The following is a 21,430-nucleotide window of genomic DNA, read 5'->3' as shown; positions in this document are numbered from 1 at the left end:
TGGAACTGGCACAGGTGAGAGTAGTGCGAGCTGGAGTTCCCCACGTGGCAGTGGTGAACGACCGTCTTCACTGCCGTTTCTTAAAGTCCAGCTGTGAATCCTCCAACTCCCACTGGAGTTCAGGTATTTTTAGAACCTTATAAAAGGCATAAGCCTTCTGAAGCTTAGTTCTTCAAGCAGGAGGTATAAGCAAGCATATTTACTCATCATGACAGTTCATTTGCATTGAGTTCTACAGATTAAGTTGTTTCTACATACAGTATAAACCGTAGGAAAACACCACTGCCCTTCTCTGGCTTACCTTGTTCAAGGTTCAGCTATGGTGAAATTAACATCAGCATCAAGATGCCTCAATTAACAACTATATATGGTGTCTGAATGTGAGCAAGATGTCCATGCTCCCATTCTAGTCTGAAGAGTGGAGAGCCCTAATCAGCTCACCAAAAGCAGACACCTGTATCTGGTCAGCTAAGTAGCTCTATTAACTAGAATGGTAACTTAGACCTACCTGACACAAAGATATTTACATTCCTGGAGCTGTTTTCTTCCACTGGGGATCAATTCAACTGCCAAAACATGGGCATCTACCATCATTCAGGCTTTTAGATAAGACAGAATCTACAGAAGATCTGTGCTGTTCTGGACCAGCACCTGGAAGCCCGATTACGTACCTTAAATGGCACTGGATGTCTGTGTAGAGGAACTGAATTGCACTCTGATTCCCTTGGGAGGAAAGGGCTTACCCTTGTCTAGTAGGATTGCTCCAACAGCTCCCTCCCTACCTCTAGAGAGAGAAGAGAGGCAGTAGTACATTACTAAGTTACACACCAGGAGACGTTCAAGATACAGCATTTTCCATAGAGACCGATATCTGACATTTCAGAGTTCATACACTGCTAGGTTTGAACTATTGTTACAAGTAACTATCGAGGTTTGTCAGAATATCTGATTTGTGGATTCAGCTGTAGGTGTAAATCTTGAACTAGTGCACCTTATTTATTTGCAACCACAGGCTGTTCCAGCCAAAGGTGAACTGGTCTGCTAAATTAGTAACACATATCTTGGCCACTTCTGTGTACAGTATGTCCTATCTCCATCTATAAATTTAGGTCCGTGTGTCTATTTTTAACTATATACATATCAATCAGTGAAAACACTGATCTCATTAGGCACTGCTTCTATTCAAAGGAAAACTGCATTCTACTTTACTCAATGAGAAATACTTGATTTCTCCTAATAAAATGTCTATTTTCCATTAAAAAATTAATTATCTGCAATAAAACACATTGTGTCAGGACAGATCAAAGACAATACATTTATTAAACTTTGAGAAAAACAAACAAAACACTGACATAAGGAAAGTTAAATAGAAAGTGAAAGACACATCTTCTGACCGGCGTATAATGGCTTGTGTGACCAGTAAAGTACCAAAATGACATTCTGAGTTTGATTGAGGTATTTAACTATTTTTGGCAATAGAAACAGAGTAAGAAACTTCTTCCAAACACACACATAGGCATTACTTGCATTAGTGTCTATCATCTATGAAATTTTATATGAAACTAAATATTGTAGCTGTTAGAAAAATATAGCAGCAAATTAGCAGAATATCTAATGCACATTTACCATAAAGTACGTGCTAAACTTAAAAATCCCACCCAATAGTTGGGCCCAGTCCTGTAGCCCTTGGTCACAAAGAGTGTCAGTGAGTTCAGTGGGAGACATGAGTAAGACCTGCATTCACTGCACTTCATGCACTTCTGTTCAGGTCAAGTCAAAGAAATGAACATCCCCATTTGCTTTCTAAGAAGAACCCTGCTATGGTGAAACCATGGCCTAGGAAGTTAACTTCTGAAGCAATAACAGTTCATTGCAAAGCTCCGTCAAGTTCTTAATATACGTAAGAATGAAGAAAGCTTTCCCACCGAGTTTCAGTTTTCTCTCCTGAAAGTCTGCCTAACATGGTCAGAGGAGATGCTGTTAGGCTGCAAAAATGAAAACCGCTTTTGAACAACATGGTGTTTAATTCCCTTGTTCCACTAAGTCTTTTAATCCTGTTATATCTTTAAAAATGAACTGCTGGCTAACTCCTGAAGTCCTTATTTTATTTTTTTAATCAAGACTTTATGTGGCACAAACTAATAAATGTAGTGATACCTTTGGCTGTAGGAGGGCTTCAGAAGTTGGTCAAATGTGAAGAGATTATGCTGCTAAGTCACCGGAGCTTATTCCTGTGTTCTCAAAATTTTTCAGTGAAAGTATAGTTGCACACTGTTTAATACTGTGGTCAACAAAATTTTGCTTATAAAAGAGTGTATTATTAGCATTAACCAGAATCTGATGAAGAACAGAATAATTTGCCCAAATATTTTGTACATTTTAAAGTTTTCTACAAAACTTTAAATTGAATGTATACTTCTATATTAGTTACCGTAAGAAAGTAGTAGAATCAGTTACTTTAAGTTTCTACAATACTTCGAAATTTCTCTACAGGTTTCTTTGGAGGTATAAAATGGCTCTGTAAAAATCTGTTTTTTCTTTTTGCTGCAAACAAGACTTTTATAAAACAGAAAACTCCTTTTTAAGATTGCAGCAATTGCATTCCTTAGCTGGGTCATCATAATTGAGCTACAGTGTGTAGTGTAGTAGAAAACATTTATGTTTTTATGACTAAAATATTAAAATATATTTTAATTTATATAAATCAAAATAGATGTGTTATTTATTCAACCTACTTTTGTTTTTTCACCTATATATTCAGTTCCCAATTATTGATACAAAGATCTCTCCCAACAGCACATTTTTTACTAAATTCTTAGACTTCAAACCACCTGATTTTTAGCTTTATCAAAATGCATGATTTACTGTACATTAAACACAGTAATTTCAATGTTTAGTATCACAAAAATCAACACCCACAAGAACAAGACAGTCACTGCTAGTAAGTCTCAAGACAAATTCATAGATAATATTTACAGAACACAACAGGAGTATTTTGATGAATATTTTATGTTGCAACATTTCAGATAAAATTATAAGAACCACGAGAAACTTTTAGACTTCATTTTGGTTTCAGCATACAAGCCCGAGCTGACTCTCTGCTGTGAAATACTGCACACACCTAGTCAAAGAAGAGCTACGGCATGATTTTGTTCAGCTGGTCTGTGCTCACATAGCCACAAGACACGTTGAATTCCTTGTCTGGCACAGGCAGTGCAGTTGCATTGAGCACAAGGCCTTGTGGAGAGTGAACGATATGAATAGATGTATAGTCTGGGACAGGCATCTCTGAACTTGGGGTTTCTGCTGTTGAAGCTCCAAGATTGACACCGGTAGTGGTAAGGCTCTCTGTGGTGAAGTAAGCGTCCTCATTACAGCTTTGCTCCTGAACAGGTGGCTCATCCTCTTCGTGGGAAGTCACAGCAATACATTTTTTCACATCTGCCTCACAGAAGTAGGCATTGTCCATGGCGAAGTTTTGTTCTGTGCAGCCTTCACACTGTGCTCTCCCCACCTTGGACTTCTGCCCTGGTGAAAGTACAACGCTGCCTGCTGGAGTAATATCACTCACTTGGGCATAAAAGTCAGTATTTGTCAATGAATTCTGGTTGCTTAGCTGGGTATGGACCGATGGACTGGCTGAGTCAATGCTGCCTGCAAAAGGTGGCCACGGCTGGCTATTTTCAGACTGAGTACTCGTATGCGGCTGTGGGGTGTCTGTGTCGGCAAGGCGTGGAAGTGATTCATCGTTATCTTTCCTATCAAGGCACAAGAGATCTTCTTTTTCAGTTACCTTTTTGAACTGATCAATATCAGAGATGGCATCACATGTGTCGCTTGCACTGAAGTCTGTCTCTGGAATATCTGGTTCACAACAACTGGCCCGTCCAGAATCATCGTCCTTCGCTCCCAAGCAACTGTGTGATTTCAGATGATCTTCACTCAGGAGCCTGTCGGTATCCGAGACTCTGTTCTTTTCATCAGGGTCTTCTATGTCCAACTCAATAAACTCAACCCACAAGTCATCATTGTATAGCTGTGTCTTGTAGTTGTCATGGCTGGCTAAGATGGAGTTCACTTCATCTAGCTTTCCTTTCTATAAAGCAAGAAAAAAAGAATGTTATAAAGGAAGTAATAAAATGCCTGTGCTTTTTATGATGTTAACTTAAGGAAAGGTAACTGTAGCTGATACAATAATTGCAAGGGGTTTTTTTATTGTTTTATGAAAACTAATTCTGTGGCAACTCCCCCCATGTCACTTTTTCCTACAAAATTTTTCTGCCTGGGACAACAATTGTCACCTGCTACTACTACAGTGATTCCCACTGTAGATTTTAGAGCACAGTATTACCTTCAAGAGATCTGGGTCAATCCCTTTAATCTTTGGAACTGGCACAGGAGGAAAGATCAGCATTTTTAACCTGGAAAAAATAAATGACGGCTTTTAATTGACAGTGGTCCTTTTTGAGGAAGTTAGAAAGAAGAGCGCCTTACATTGTGTTTATACTTAATTACTTCAAAGCTGAAATGTTTGAAGATTCAATTTCAAATAGTCCTAAGGAAAAAATGGTTGTTCTCTCTTATTGCAAATAAAACCCCAAGTTTTCTGCAGCCTTCCTTGTTGAAATCACATACATTTACATGGGAATCCATTTTGGAGTCCTGTCTTTGATAATTTAATGCTCAATAGAAAGCGAGTAATTTCCCAGAGCTCTGGCAATAGTTTCCCTTTTTACATAATTTTCAAAGGAACCTGATACAAGCCTCAGTGTGCAGAGCGGCTTGCCCAAAATTTTCTTTTCAGGGACACAGTAGTCTTGCATAAGCACAATAAATTTAAATAGGGGAACAGAAAAAGGGAGTTGGCAAAAAGAGGGAATTACTTTAGAACTAATAAATAAAACAAAAGCAACTGCAAAAATTTAGGCTAGTATTTTGCCATCTCTGATACTTCTGTTTTCTGAATTATTAACATAACAAGTAATATATAATAAGAACGGGGTTTTACACTTGTAGAGAAAGGACTAGTAACTGGCTTCTGCACGTACATACTGTGGAAATATGTATTATTCTAATCCTTCATAAAACAAATTTCTAATTCTTTGAGGGGACAAAAAACCCCAAGAAAACCCAAATAGAAGTATGATTTTCCATTAATAATAATCCAACAATAACGGCTCATGCCTATCTCCTCCATTTTACCTCCCTGCTTCTTTTGCAAACAGATCAAAGGTAGTTCCCAAAAGGAAAATTCAGCATTTTCTTTATACTGGGTTACTTGCCTGTTTTAGAAAGTAAGCTGTGGGAATGGTAGATCCAAATCCAAACATGAGTTTTGCTGCGTTGTCAGTGACTTTGGTGAGGTCCAGGGAGGATCAGAGGAGTCTTAAGGAGAACTAAAGAGAAATATAGGGACCTTCTGCCTAACTATGGCAGGCCCAAATTCCCCAGCTGTTTTTGTTTTTGGCAGACCCTCAAAGTTCTGCCCAGCAAGCCTTAATGAGAGCCAGAAATCCAGTAATTTTCCACCTAATGCCTGGAGGGGCTGTGTTAGCTGTGCACTGGCTGGGCTCTCAGGGTACCAGTTAAAGACTTGCGCTTACAGTTGAATCCACAAATCAGCTATTCTGACAGGATCGGGCACTGCTTCTAACAAAACAGACAAAGGATTTTACCACTCGCTGCCTGGAGAAATCATTCAGGAGGGAGAACTACACTCTGCTCCTTTCTCAGCCTTGCATAATTCAAGCCTGCATCTCTCAACTACAGCCTTACCCTCTGGCATCTGTCCTAGGCAGCCTGGTTCAGGTCTTGTGAGATCAGAATGGAGGAAAATATGAACTGGTATCTTTTCAGATACAGGAGGAAACCGAACCTGGATATTTTGCATTACGGGAAACCTATGCAGCTTGCTCTTCTGCAGAACACATTGCCACTCCCACCACTATGTGCACCAGTTTGTAGGAAAGGGTGCAGGCCCACAAGTCCAGAAAAACTTTCCAGATGAAGTGTCCTCAGTGCAGAAAAGCCTCCTTCAGCAGTCATGATTAGCATGGAAGATATTAATAAGCTCTGATCAGAGACATGCTTCAGCCCTCAGGATCTTCTGTGACCAAGCCACTCCTTGCTCAGCGTGCTGACCTTTCTGAGTTCCTGGTCCCATGTGCGAGTTGTTCTTGCCCCATTCTGACACACCAAGCTTTTGTCATGCATTCTATCAGGATCCTTGCTCTTAACTCTGGGACTCGGATGCTATTGCAGGGAGTGGCTTCCTGAAATTAAGCTCTGCCAAAGCATAGTGCTGCTTGCCTAAATGATTTTTTTAGAGCTGCTCCAACTGCACCATATTGTTTTCATTTCAAAGGTTTGTCCTTATGCTTGTATGTGCAAAACACCTCAGTGTTCATTTTCAAAGTGTATCTACAAGACCACTGACAACATGCATGTGTGCACTGGGACTTGACCATGGTGTCGCTCCATAGTGTAGGACAGCACCGGTATGACATCCAAGCTGAATTATTCTGCCAAAACCTATCCCTGAACACACATATTAGGGGATGAATTCACTTTGAGACCATTTTGTCATTTTTATATGTGTCATTGTTTCATTTTTAGAAATGACACAATTGTATAATTGTTATAAATGACATAATGCTGTGCTTTGTTTTATGTTATTCCTGTTATTTATAGGAGCTGCAGTCTATCCACAGAGACTAAATACTCCCCTATGACTCAAGCTCTTTCCCTTGGCTCGGTGAAGAAATAGTCAGAGATTAGTGGAATAGTCTAAGAACAAAACCAAATATATAGACATATGTTTGTGTGAAACTTTTGAACAGTATGTGGGTAAAAATAGTATTTATAAAATTTGCATGGACTAAAACACCAATCCTCTTCAAAGACTAAGTAAATTAACTATGTAACTACTGTAGAATAAAATGTTCTGCAATCCAAAAGGAAGAGGAGTTGTCAACATAAGGCCCAGTACATACATATGCCAGTGTCCATGTAGACAGAACAACAACAGAGAACAGACAACAACCCTCAAAATAGTTTCTAGTCCCCCAGATTTGAAACAATTGAAGCACACTATTTCTTAAGCTACAAGTACATAAAATCTGACAAATAAAAACTCTCTACCTTGGTTGTTTAGACAGCAGGATTAAGATCATTGTTACAGCCAGCCCACATGCTCCGAAGATAACAACTAAGAACCATGGAAACTCAATTTCTGAAACAACAGAACAAAAATATGTTAGCAGGAATCTGCATCTCTGTTGCATCTTTAGTTTCAACCTTCTCTTCCACTGCCTAAGGATTCCAAAGTGGTAAAAACCGATAGAATTTTTGGTTACTTAGATGTGGAAGTTCTGTGTTAAGCAGAAATAAAATTACCCTTTTCATCTCAATAGTTTCATACTGCATTTGTGAGTCCACTCCCACTTGGAAGTGTGTGTGGCAGAAATCAGGTACCAGTTTTAGCTCTGTGCTCCCAGATTAGATCTTGACTGGACATAGAATCATAGAATCATAGAATCATTTATGTTGGAAAAGACCTTTACGATCATGAAGTCCAACCTTTAGCCTAACACTACCAAGTCCACCACTAAAAATTAGAGTAACAATTTCATTATTTCCTGGCTTGGTGGCTGGATTATTTTTTAATGAAAGTAAAAGTAGGAATCACTAAGGTTGGAAAGGACCTCTAAGATCATCAGTCCAACCATCAACCCAACACCAACCCACCATGCCCACTAAACCATGTCCCAAAGTGCCACGTCTACCCATTTTTTGAACACCTCCAGGGATGGTGACTCCACCGCCTCTCTGGGCAGCCTGTTCCAATGCTTGACTACCCTTTCTGTGAAGAAATTTTTCTTAATATCCAATCTAAACCTCCTCTGGTGCAGCTTGAGCCCATTTACTCTTGTCCTATCGCTTGTTCCTTGGGAGAAGAGACCAACACCCACCTCGCTACAACCTCCTTTCAGGCAGTTGTAGAGAGCGATAAGGTCTCCCCTCAGCCTCCTCCTCTCCAGGCTAAACAACCCCAGTTCCCTCAGCTGCTCCTCATGAGACTTGTGCTCCAGACCCTTCACCAGCTTTGCTGCCCTTCTCTGGACACGCTCCAGCACCTCAATGTCCTTCTTAGAGTGAGAGGCCCAAAACTGAACACAGCAGTCGAGGTGCAGCCTCTCGCGTGCCGAGTACATGTTTCAGGCATGAGTAAAGTCCTATCTGGATATGTGTGTGTTAGACAGGTCCCTGTTTTAATGGAGAACCAGTAACTCATGTCAGTGAGACCTGTGAATGTCCAGCTGCTCCAAAAAGTTAGAATATTGTATTTGAATTTAACTACTTTAAATTTTTAATACACCGAAAATTTACATTTTTAATTCTGTGTTCCTAAAGTTGATATACAAAACAAGCAAGAATAAATTCTCAGTTAAATCAGATCACTGCTGCTGTGTGAGATGTATGGATATGGATCAGCTTGCAGAATCTGGGTTGTAGTGACTGAAGAAAACTGTGCCTGTAGGATGGCCTTAGATTTTCATACTATTTTAATTTTGTTCATATGAAAACCTTGACAACTTAATGCAGCTGGGGTTAATAAAATAATGCCACATGCCCAGAACATTAGCTGTTCATATAAATTAGGAATATGAAGAGTTAAAAAGGGAAATCTAGCAAGATTTTGAAAGGTAAGAGTTATGGGTGTTTTTATTTAACACCTTCACTAATACCCTGGAAAATGAAGTGAAGCAGCTTGAGAAAATAATTTTCTGAAGAGCTCATATTTTGACAAGTTAATTTAGTAGCTCGGACCTGAGAATGCTTTAGGAAAAGGCACAGTCTCATTCTTTTAACAGAAAAAAACGTGGTGCTCAATGGCTGTTTCTTCTTCTGTCTTTAATAGCAGTTTACTTCTGAACTTTTATATGGAACTTGTACATTCTCAATCTCACCAAATGATCATCATGTAGCAGGCTGAATTATCAATCTATTCAAGCATACAACATCGACGGTAAGCAGAAAAAAAAAAAAACCCAACCACCGAAAAGACAAAAAGACAGCATGGTTATAAAAACAATTTGCTGCACTTCGCTCATTTACCTTCAGGACAATGAACAAATTCAACACCTGTTTGAGAGAAAGATACATAAAGGATTTCACTGAACTCCCCAAATTTTTCGGAGGTACGTTGTCTTGATCGGACTCGTATCTCATAATCTCTTCCCATCTTCAGAGAGTACAGTGGAACCATTGTTGAGAGCCTGGGTTCTAACTGTAAAGACAGAAGGACTGTGATTTATTTGTTTGAGTTGTACTGGCAATTTTACACTGCTGCTTGATTTCAGAAAAAAACATTTGAAGGCCTTTTTGCTACTTGGAACTGTAAGGATACCACGAGAAGAATTCAGAGAAAATTCACACCATTTACTTTTGACTTACTAGCCATCAGGCTTTGCTGTGATTCAGGGGACCAAAAGCGGAGAATCCAAGTTCTCTGTAAATACAGTCAGTGAGGAAAGGCAGCTGCCCCCAGTTACATGCCGTAAGTAGGTGGTGTGAACATCTCCCACTGATCTTACCAAGTTGTAAATCCTTTTTACTGTTATAACACAACATTACTAACTTCACAATGCCAAAAACCTTGTTAAAATAACATGTGAGTCTTAAAACTAGTGCAATCTCCACTACAGGATTGATTTTAAGAAGAAAAATTATTCTAACCAAATGTATTGCATCTTACAAATGTATTTATTTGGGATACATTGCATAGCTCCCAAAATCTTCAACTATATATAAAATGTCATAATGGAGACTCTGTGAGAGCTGGCATCAGATTGTCAGTCTTGAGACTTCTATATTAAGTATTAACTGCAACATACTTAGATACTGCTGCATGTGAAACTATGGAGGAAGTCACATTAGAGGTCTTAATATGTGAAACCTCTCTCTTCTGTTACTCCTCTAAGAATATGTATTTTAGCTCCAACAGCCCAACAGAAGTATATAAAAATAAGGAAAATCTGCTCAAAATAGAAATCCATGTAGCAGATCTTACATTCTACTTTTACTTGAGAATCAAGGATGATACTGGCAAAACTCATCATGGGCTAAAAATTAAAACACCTGGAAAACAGCAGCCATTGGGGATTTGAAGGAAGCTTCAACAATAAGATCCTATAGTCACTGTAGCTGTGCAATCTAAACTTGAGACACGTTCTGTTGGTAGCTATTATCTATGGAGTTCTCTGATGCCTGGTGGCTCCAGACGCAAGCGTTCTGAGAACCAACCAGTCAGATTTTGGAGGAGGCAAGTGATGCCAGCCAGACTGCTTTTCTCTGCTAGTGGTTGGGCACAAGATTGTGGAGAACCATTGCCCTACGCCACAAAGGTTTTTACATGTGAAGACCATCCAGCTGGAAAGTTTTGGGAAAGGAATACAATATATATTAGTCCACTTTACTTATTTTGTGCTATGAAGCTACAAAGAAATAGTACACGGAAGTTTTACAGGTAGGTTTTGGTGGGTTTTTTTTGTTTGGTTGGGGGTTTTGTTGTATTTTTTTTTCTTTTTTCTGAGATAATTAGTGGAGATTCGTAGGCATGCTGGACCACACAAAATTTTATGTACCCTCAAAAATTGTGGCACTTGGTAAAAGCAATATGCAGGCTAAATTAGAGCCCTAAAAAATATGAGGTAAAATTACTGTAGCTGTGTACCTGAAATTGCAAGAGTTGCTAAAGAACAGATAATTGATTAATGGGCAGGATATCTCTAAGTCCATCAACGAACTAACAAAACTTTACAGAAGACACCTGGATGGAGCAAGGTGTATAGACTGGGGAAGGTTCAGCAGGAACTGAATAGATGAATAGCACTCGTCATATGGATTAAATCAATAAAAAGCCATGTAAGAGAGACATGATAGAAGATAACTAATACAAATGCATGACAGCATATAGCAAACTCATTTGAGGGGGAGCTTGGAACCAGACTGCTGGGCTGCTGGTCTTCCTGCATGCTGTTCGGTCCGTGTACACAGAGCGACGCTTGCGACTGCTGTACTAAAGAAACGCGTGACAAATGTGCTGTCACGCTGAGAGCTGTGCGACTGCGCTGCCTGCATGAGTCTGGCCCTGTTAAGAGGGGTTAACACAGGCCAGGGAGCAGCTGTTTGTCACCAGTCAGCTGCAGCCCCCGGGACACTGAGAGTGCCCACTGGCATGGGGGCACCAGAGGCAGAGGCTGGCCCAGGCGCGACAGGCAACACGGCAACCCAGGCAATGGCTTTCACCACCTTTAATAGAAAAATGGTGAAAACGGGGAGGTGGTCAGCACCAGGGAAAGGTTCAGAGGTCCCCTGGGTAGGCACAGCATGGGGTTGGGCACCCACACAACACCTGGAGGTAGTAGGCTGTATATCCAGTGCAGTGCAGGGAGATGAGTTTCGCATCTCTCGAAATCTCAGCCCTGTACTCAGCCACAGTGCTGTACGGACACAACGACGGTGTTTCACTCCCGAGTTCGTACTCCACGCTTCCCTGCCCTAAGCGCACTTCACTGCACTGTGAAATGGACCTTCTCCAGCAAAAATTGAACAAGATAATGAGAGCCAGCAGGGGCGTCCCTGGTCCAGCCCTCTTCACTGAGGACTGAGCTGTGATCACCAATTTCATCCTATATTGGGTGGATATGGGCCTGGGTTGTTTGGGTTTTTTTAGTAAGTCAAAAGATCAGGTCAATCTAAAATACGATAAATAACTAAAGGAAAATTAGACTTTCAAGATTCCCTATCACACGTACATTTTTAGGCACTTCACAGACACACTTCACTGTGAAGTCGTCATTCGTCACTATTGCTCAGGTGATGTGTGTTTTCACACCTTGTCTGAAAAACACAGCAACCTCACAGGGTCTGTGTTGCTATTGCTAGTCATGACTAGTAAACTTGGATAGATATAAGAGGGGACAGAATTTTAGTCTAGTGAATGTAATGGGCAACACTTCAAGATAAGATGGTAGAATTTTAAAAAGATACCCAGCAAGGAGCTAATAACAACGATGAAATTCTTTCAAACTGTGACCCAGATTACATTTGGCTCTGTCTCATGTATATCCACATTAATATTTTAGTCCTCCTTCAATTCATAGGTTATCTGTTTTCAACTAGTAAATGGACTGAAAAAAATGAATGCTTTACATGAAAAATCAAACAGGTTCGTCCCAGAACATCTAAAAAAATTACAAACAAGTCTCAGTAAGGGGGAGATAGTACAATTTAAGTACTATAAATTAATTTTTGTATCGGTTTTTTGTATCAGTTTTATGTACAAAGCATTACAGTACATTTAACCAGTCAAACATTATCCTTTGTGTAAAAAACTAGTAATAACAGTATAACTAGACATTTATCTCTTCACTGCTTCAACACTCCTTACAGAAAATATTTGTAGCAAAGAATGCAGAGTGAAATTGTTGCTCCAATGCTGTTATTCAGAGTTTTGCTATTGTCTTAGGCGAGACCAGGATTTTGTTCAGAAATTCCTCTTTTGTGCTCTGATAGTGTCTCAGGGAATTATGTCATGTTTGTGCTTTTAAGCTGAAAGGCACAATAACATACAATATATACAGCTGCAATACAATATAATCTATAGTACTATTTTTCTTGAGGCAAGTGTAGTATTCAGCAATTCCTTATCTGTTTTCTGAAAGAAGAAACACTGATCTTCAAACCTTTGCTCTCCTGAGAAGAACTATTCTCAAGGCATGCTGGAATTATTGATGGTACTGGAGCAAGAAAAAAGCTTTATTAGTGTTTTATACGATTGATACCTAAAGGCTTATAAAAAAATTAAAAATGTACATTTTTAAAGAGGTATCCGTACTGCCACCTGCTTTTTTTAAGTCCCATAAATACTCTGCAGATTTTCAGGTTCTTAAGGAGTATTGATCTACTGCCTAAACTTCACTCATTTTGTAGGCTTTAAAATATAGAGGCTGTACAGTAAGTATAGCTTAAGCCAGTACAGAGACAAATTCAGACAAGTATTAGGAAAAAGTATTATAGGCCTGTGTGGCTGTAGACTTACTAATAAGGAGTAGGCTAAACAGAAAATGCTAACATTGAGAAGGATCAGAGGTGAGGAGGGGTCCACGGTCTTTCACAGACAAAGGCAAGCAGACCAGTTTGACTGTTTCAATTGGTAAATTTGCCTTCTGCAGATTAAGGCAAATTCGTAACAGTATTATCTGCCTTCCTTCTGTCAGTTAACTCAGTTCATATTAATAAGAAAGCAAAGGAAGGGTTCTGCTCTGAAATGGTATTCTTATTGCATTGAACTGGTATTCAGGAAGAGTTCTCCATATGCAAATATGCCATGACACACTGTCATTTAGCCTATGGATTCAGGTAAGCTGGGTACAATTTCTTCCCCATAATAGGAAAACTAACTACATGAAAAGTTAAGTGATTTTCAAAAAGAAAACTTAAAAGATTTGGGGTATTTATATTTTAGATTTTGTATTGGACTATCTGTATAGTCACAAATTTCCCATTGCCGTCTGGTATGAAATCTGTATGCCTTATCTATGTTGCATTATTTTGATTTGCTTATTGTATCAAATTTTAAATTATAACTCAAAGCTTTTCTTTCTTTTTTTTTAATCTACTGAAATGTAGTTATAAATATTAGAACTTTCACAGGTACCCTAAAGAATCTGGACTGACATGGTGACATTTTCCAAGCAAAATATTCCAACTACTAAAAATACCATGCACTGTTTCAAATAGCTGAGGTTTAGGAAAACAATAGAGAAATATTTTATCCTTGAAAAAATTTGTATATATCTGACTATTGCTATACTTTCTAATCTGGATACAGGGATTTCAGGGCTGCTTATTATTATCCTGTGTGCCAACTATCTTGACACATAAAGTTACAATGCTTGCTAGAAAACTTCAGAAGAATATGGGTATATAGTTTAAGACTTAAAGTATCATCTAATCAGCATAATAACCTGTTGCTCTTCGTAGTAGTACAAAGTGTTAGGGACAGAACAAGGCTGCACTGTACTATGACTATTGTATAATAAATATTTGCTTCATACCTCCTTCCATTTTGTCTCATTAACTTCTTTGTACTGCAATTCATACTCCAGAGTAATCCATCCCTTCTGAACATCTGCTGTTGGTGGTGGATCCCATCTTACTTGGATATCCCCATGGATCCCAGTCTGACTAGTATTTAGCAGAGTCCAGTTAAGGTGGACAGGGGGATCAGGTAGTACTGTTTAAACAGAGTATTTGGAATAAAACAGCCAGTTTTCAATGTGAAATGATCATTCTTACTACACACCGTTAAATGATTCCAGGACTAAAAAAGCATATTAATCACATATTTGCTGATTAAAATCTAAACCTATGAGTCAACGACAAAGTTACTACAAGTTTGGTAAAAAGAAGGCACCCTGCCACTGGCGGTAGACATGCTCTGCATGAATCTCACCTGAGTGACTAATGAGGAAGACTAAGAATGTATTACCTATTACACTACATTTTCCAATAGCAGCTTGTAAAGCACCGAGACATAAACAATTCTCCACCAAAATTTAAATTTAGAGTTCTCACTAGGAATAAAAACAATAATTGGGGTAACACAGAAAGATAAATTAAATATTTAGTAACTAATATAGAAGTACATTGAAAAACTATGGTATCTGAAAAATTAATCTAATTTTGCTCAGCTGAAGAAAAGCGAACAGTGGGTATTCTAGTCACTTGCAGGAATAAATTAATTGCATCTACATACACCACTGCTCTGAACAAGCAATAACATCTGCAAAGTCCCAGACAGTCACAATTCATATTGCAATAAATACAAATTTTAGCTTAGAAATGCTAAACATCCTGATTCTGTAGATTACTGTTTATTCAGGAGCAAAAAACCTGTTTGGCTCCAGAACTTTGCAGAATCAAGATTTTAACACAATCCTTGCTCACACTGAACAAGGGGATGTAGCATCCATTAGAAAGGGCTCAGAGTGATGGCAAAGGCAAGCTCATCCGCACACATTTGAGAGACCACCAGTATTCAGAAGGAGAAACCACATATTTGCTTTTATCCTTTTAGCTTTCTTCCAATCTGGGCAACATTTTCTGGTGTGGATCACATTACTTATGTTACAAAACTAAATGCCTTCCTATATATCGTATTTTTTAGAAACTAACCTTTCTGAGAGGGAAAATTTAAATACAGTATGAGTAATACAAAAGCTTATAGCATCACACCTATTATGATATAAAAATATAGAGGTAAAATGCATAATGGAAGCGTACCTATTTCATCAACGCTGAAACATTTTTCATCAAATACTTCATCTTTATTGGCAAGCTTAACACAATATGGTATCCAAATAGAGGTGTAGGACGTGTTGAAATAACAGCTATTTTCTCCTGCAGTGATATAATCAGGGCATTCTTTCCAGTCTTCATCATTCCTAGAATGAGAACAAAAATGTAATAGACATGAGAAAAAGATTAATAGATCTTACAAAGTACAAATTATAGATGTTACAGGACACATTGTTGATAAGTCATTTAACTTTTATGGAAGTGAAAAAACCATGTCAATATTGATTGTGATTTACAGTTAAACCAAACCACTATCCAAGCAACCTGCATAAATGAGTTTAGGTTCTCATGTACTGTTAGTGACATTTATATGCTTTGGATACTGCTTCCAAAAGAACAGTCAGAGAACACATCTTGCTATGCTGGTAGGTGCTAAGCACTACCAGCAAACACAGACTTAGGTAAATTTGATATGCATTTAAGTAACTGTTGTTTGGGCATAGTTAAATTGTAGTAAGATGCCCATCTACATAGCGAGGTCTGAAACAGTGAAGGCCAGTCCTTAAGGCAGACCAGTGCTGCACCACCTGCAAAGCCAAGGACAGGGGAGTGCGTTGCCCTGGGGAGCTGAACAGGGATGTAGGCACTGGAGCATTGATCACGCACACTGGAACGTGCCCGAGGGTGGATGCAGCAGGAGACCTGGCACAAAACAAACCAGGACTGCAGAATGTGAATGAAGGGAGGAGAAATACAGCGCTGTGAGTGAGGAAGGGCTAAATTCCTTGGGATATAGAACTTCTAAAACACAAGCTTGGAACCACTAGCAAGAAACCTCTTAAGTTTTTCCATTCTGACTTTGTTCAAAAATGCATAAATGTTCTTTGTAGATAAAAAGAATTGCAGCAAGAAATATCACATTAATTTCATCTCTTAAAAAAGACAAACAGCAGAGTTACAAAGAGTGGCATGAACTCTCAGACTGAGAAACACTGCTACTTGTGTAAGTCATTTTCATACGGCCAAGCTGAAACTACTCAGCAAGTTCAAAACCAAAAAAAGGCTTCAGTTAAAACAAAATGGGAAGGACCAAATTGCTGGAAATGGTCTACAGGAAAAGTGACAGACATTTATTCAGTATTTCTGAAGTCCCTTTAGAAAAACAAATCTCCCAGCGAACAGATCTGCTGTTGCTGTTCTGTATCTCGGTACTATCTCTCAGCCCAAATATAGACTGAACAGGGATCTTTTAAAGACTATTTAAAAAATAATAAACTAAAAATTGGTTTGTTAAAAATATACTGTAAGTGCCTTTTCTTACTTAAACCCATTGAAGCTGTACAGGAAAAATAAGCTAAATCAATTATGCCAATAGTACAGCCTTCAATACTGGAGTGGGTGCTTAAGAAGTAAAAAGGCAGATGCTACATAAATTCAGTAAGAAGCATTTCTGCCACTAGGCACCGGTCTTGTGCTTAGCTGATGAGACCAGACACTTTTCTAAACAGAATGCTGTACCTCTGCCAGGGTCAGGACTTGATAAAGGTGTACGTGATTAGGTACTATGGCTTGTGTACGTAGGAGACTGGGTTAGATGACAGAGTTCAGTCCAGAGCCTTAAATGTTGCTTGCACATGGAAACAGAAATATTTTTAACGTGGATGTTCCAATTCACATCTTTTATTGCAGTATTCTAACTTCTAGGACAATGATGAAGTACGCGATCTGCTCAATGAACATGGTACTGCTTTATCATAGAGGTTATTTAATTTTTAAAGTTTGTACCCTCATGGTAAATGCCACTGTCAACTGTCAGCTAAACATTTACACTTAAATAGTGGTTTTAACGTGGATCCCTATATTTCTGAGAAGTCTCAGAAGAGTACGCAAGCAAGCCAGTCTTGCCATTAGGCTTAAGCTTGCTAAGCGAATGTATCACCAGCAGTAGCAAGCGTCTGTAGATCAAAAAGGTTGAAACCCAGTATGTTAGACGGAACAGAAACTCACATCCTCCTACTCCTATGAACAAAAGGCCTGTTTTCCTTAACAGCCATTACTAGTAATGTCTATGTCCTCTTTCAGGGCTAATCATTGTAACAACCTGAAAATTACAAAAGCTTAAGTGGAATGTGATTCAGAATTAATAGGGCTCAATGAAACATAATCCCCAGTCTCAGAGCAGCCTTTTCACCTGGACCTGCACAATCAGACTTTAATCTAGCAACTGATCAATGGAAGCTTTCTAAAACTTAAATAAAAATATGAAGGGGCCCTGTACCCAAATTCCACATCTGTGCACAGATATAACTATTCTCACAGTTGCAAGTTAGGCTGACAAGGAATAAACTGAAGTTGCCTATTAAAAACCCCTTTCCCAAGCTATACAGTATTCAGTTTTGGATTCTGCAACCTGGACCTGAATTTATAAGAATGCGTTCTTAAATATCTGCCAAGTAACGCTTGTCACTGCAAATTGCTTAATAATTAACAGCAAATTTTGACATTGAAAAACATGCACTTAAACCACAGTTTTATGCCCTTAAAAATGGTATGGCTCATATCATAGCAAAAAATTATCAGCAACTAGCTAACAGGCATAGCAAAATAGATGACTTCTCTCTCTTCCTCTTTCTTTCATTCTTGCCATATTATTACCTTTTCATGTACAATAGTTGTATTGTTCCTGGAGCAGTGAGATTATAAAAATTTCCGTCAGTCCAATAACATGAAAATGTCTCCAGTTCAGGTGATCTGCACTTGCTGATTTGTGGCCACCGCAAAAGGTCTGTCAGGAAAAATGGCAGGGGACAGAAGGAGACACATTAAACAAATCCATAAGCTAGACTAACACACCGTTGAAATGAAACTCAGCATTTTTAATGAATAATTAACTTTTCCAATTCCTTATGTACAATGAGGCAAGATTTAAATTCTTATGTGCATATAGGCAGATGACTATACCTGTAGGAAGCCAAATGAGAAAGATGAGTCAAGCTCTCTTTAGTGCCGTGTAGAAGTGTTAGTATCACAGCCTGACACACAGCGTGGGGATCTGCCAGCCCTACAGCTGTGGTTTAATAGAATAGAGTAGACTCTTCCAGTTGGAAGGGACCTACAACGATCATCTAGTCCAACTGCCTGACCAATTCAGGGCCGACCAAAGGTTAAAGCATGTTAAGGGCATTGTCCAAATGCCTCTTAAACACTGACAGGCTTGGGGCATTGACCACCTCTCTAGGAAGCCTGTTCCAGTGTGCACCCTCTCGGTAAAGAAATGCTTCCTAATATCCAGTCTAAGCCTCCCCCGGCGCAGCTTTGAACCATTCCCATGCATCCTATCACTGGATACCAGGGAGAAGAGCTCAGCCCCTCCCTCCCCACGTCCCCTCCTCAGGAATCTGTAGAGAGCAATGAGGTCGCTCCTCAGCCTCCCCTTCTCTCCAAACTAGACAAGCCCAAAGTCCTCAGCCGCTCCTCGTTGGATATGCCTTCCAGCCCTTTCACCAGCTTTGTTGCCCTCCTCTGGACACATTCAAGGACCTTCACGTCCTTTTTAAATTGTGGGGCCAAGAACTGCACACAGTATTCCGGGTGAGGCCACACTGATGCTGAATACAGCCAGATAATCACCTCTTTTGACCGGCTGGTCATGCTGTCTTTGATTAGTACAGTACAGATATACCTGAATTAGCCCTTGCTTTAAAGAAAGTGTGCTACTGCAGAGCTCGGTATTGGACTAACCACAGTTAGTATTTACCCAGCTGAGCAGTTTTGCAATGTGTCTACTCATTAGAGTAGCTACCTTGAACCAAGTTCAGGTTTGTGTATACGACATTGTGTAGATATAACCTTGCTCTGAGAGAGATGAGGACAGCTCTGAGCTTGTGCCTGTTCTGCCACGCGCCGCTTCTGTATTCGTAATTTCTGTTCTGTGTCAAAACTGAAATGATGTAGGGCCATGAAATGACTGCTACAATTAGTCAGCCTCATCAACCCTTGTGAGAAAAATAAAAACAAAAGTTGTGGGTATGACTCACTGCTTTCAAGGTCAGTACTTAACTTTTTCCTGATTTTTAAGGGTCTAATGCCAATGTTTCCTATTTGGCCTGGAAAGCTTTCCAGAGGGAGAACACATGCACATGGAAGTGCCTACCTCTCTTCACTGACTATCTGGGAAATACAATCATTTATTTAAGAAAATTTCTCCATAAGGCACTTAAAATGTAGATACTAGTCAGGTGTTTATGACTGGTGAAATGATCCCTGGCCAGGGAATGACATGATGCTACTGGACTCTGCGTGTGAAGTTCTTTGCAAGTATTTTTCCAGTATCACAATTGTGAACATCAGAATTTCAGACTAGATACAAAGAAGAAATTTTTTATGCTGAAGGTGGTGAAACACTGGAACAGGTTGCCCAGAGAGGTGGCAGATGCCCCATCCCTGCAGATATTCCAAATATCTGAGATTTCATAAGTTGGGGGGCTTTCACTGCCTGCCCCACCCCCACCCCCAGCATTTAGAATTCTTCTTGCCAACTTAAAATAATTGATGTTTGATTGGAAAGATTTAAACAGAAAGGCTTTTTTCTCTTTCTTAGCCAGCATGTTCCACTTCACTGAACTTTAAATAGATTTCTCTTTAAAATTGAAACAAATTTTGAAACTAAGTGTTGCAGCAAATGGAAAAAATTACACTGTTCTTTTTCACAAAATATTGAAACAAAACATTTTGACTATTGTGCCTGATTTTGTATGGTATGCTAGTCAATATTTGACAGCTTTAGCCTAAATCCCAAAATGCTTTTGACTGACCTTGATTTGAGCTTTTACACATTTTTACATCATTCATCAAACAATCTTCATGTGGTAGAAATCTTTGTTAAAAATAGCACGACCATTAAATTCCAAACTGTCATAACACAGATCCAAAATAAAACAGAATAAAAGATTCAAGAAAATATTATAATTTTTTATATGTATGAATGTTCCAGCTTTCAAACTTGAACTTTTTCTATTTAATTGAAAATCAAATCATTGTTTAAAAACAAAGAAAAGAAGAAGAAATTTTGTGCCTTTACTTCAAAGACACAAGTAAAATTGCCTCAATTGCATAATACCTATAATCAACAAGACATGAGTCTCTCCCTTCTTCTATAAACAGATAGTGTGCAAGGAAGTACATGTTATGGCTTTTCCTGTTTCCATCCTCAGCTACATGCATCAAGAAAAAATATAGCTATTTTTACTGAAACAGGTTAAGAATTTGAGAAAATGATATACTGGAAAACCCTCCTAAATTAGAATATTTCTGTTGATGCCTGCATCATATTTATAGCTAGAACATACAACATTTAAAGTCCATGCAGTCCATGTCCTCATCTCCAGGGGTAAATAAAGTCACACTGTCACTTCTTAACATGATGAAATGAACTGAATGGAATCAAACTTCACTTACACTTTGAGACATCCAGCAGGATCTTAGATACAGGCTCTACAATGTCTTAATAATGAATTGTGTTGAATTCACCAGCTTTATATACAAGCTAAATTAAGGACTGTAAGATGTACAAACTGTTCTAGGAAAATGGATCATAACACAGCCAGAAGTGGCATCAACTACAATAGAGAGGATTAGTTTTGCACACAGAATACAGATTAAGACTTGGTCTCTTACACCCTAACTTCAGAGGAAAGTATTCCCAATGTCCCACTTTCTTTTCCACTTCCCCATGACAGGACTCTTAATTCTTTGTCTCACAGGTGTTCCTTCAACAGGCATAAGAATTTTTGAGCAGGGAGCAGGTTTTTTGGGGATTCATATACTCTTGGTTTACCAGTTTTTATATATATAATTTATTTTATGACCAGTTCCATTTGTAAGAAAAATTATCTACTGATTGATTGTTTCCAGTTTCTGTATCAATTCTCCAGCCTTTAAAACTGCAAGCTTTTGTGAGGAAACTTTGTCTTATTACTTGTATAAGGCTTGGCACTCTTGAGGTAGATCTGAACTCCTTGCTTCCCACACAAGTCAATTATAAACACTGTACAGGACCCTGTGT

General features: G+C 38.9%; 1 protein-coding gene across 1 annotated transcript in view; it reads right to left on the bottom strand.

The window, feature by feature from the left end:
* Positions 1-3,136: 3,136 nt before the first annotated feature.
* Positions 3,137-21,430, bottom strand: part of GHR (growth hormone receptor) — a 66,006-nt gene continuing 47,712 nt past the window's right edge. Inside the window, exons 2-8 of the mRNA XM_009478105.2 lie at positions 18,022-18,151; positions 15,352-15,512; positions 14,124-14,302; positions 9,118-9,289; positions 7,141-7,231; positions 4,352-4,421; positions 3,137-4,096 (exon numbers count right to left, since the gene is read on the bottom strand). Of these exons, the coding sequence (XP_009476380.1) occupies positions 3,137-4,096; positions 4,352-4,421; positions 7,141-7,231; positions 9,118-9,289; positions 14,124-14,302; positions 15,352-15,512; positions 18,022-18,151 (1,763 nt within the window). The remainder of the gene's footprint in view (positions 4,097-4,351; positions 4,422-7,140; positions 7,232-9,117; positions 9,290-14,123; positions 14,303-15,351; positions 15,513-18,021; positions 18,152-21,430) is intronic.

The sequence above is a fragment of the Pelecanus crispus genome, chromosome Z, assembly GCF_030463565.1.
Source record: "Pelecanus crispus isolate bPelCri1 chromosome Z, bPelCri1.pri, whole genome shotgun sequence".
NCBI lineage: Eukaryota > Metazoa > Chordata > Aves > Pelecaniformes > Pelecanidae > Pelecanus > Pelecanus crispus.
The sequence above is the reverse complement of the archived record's forward strand: the minus strand, read 5'-3'. Positions and strand labels throughout refer to the sequence as shown.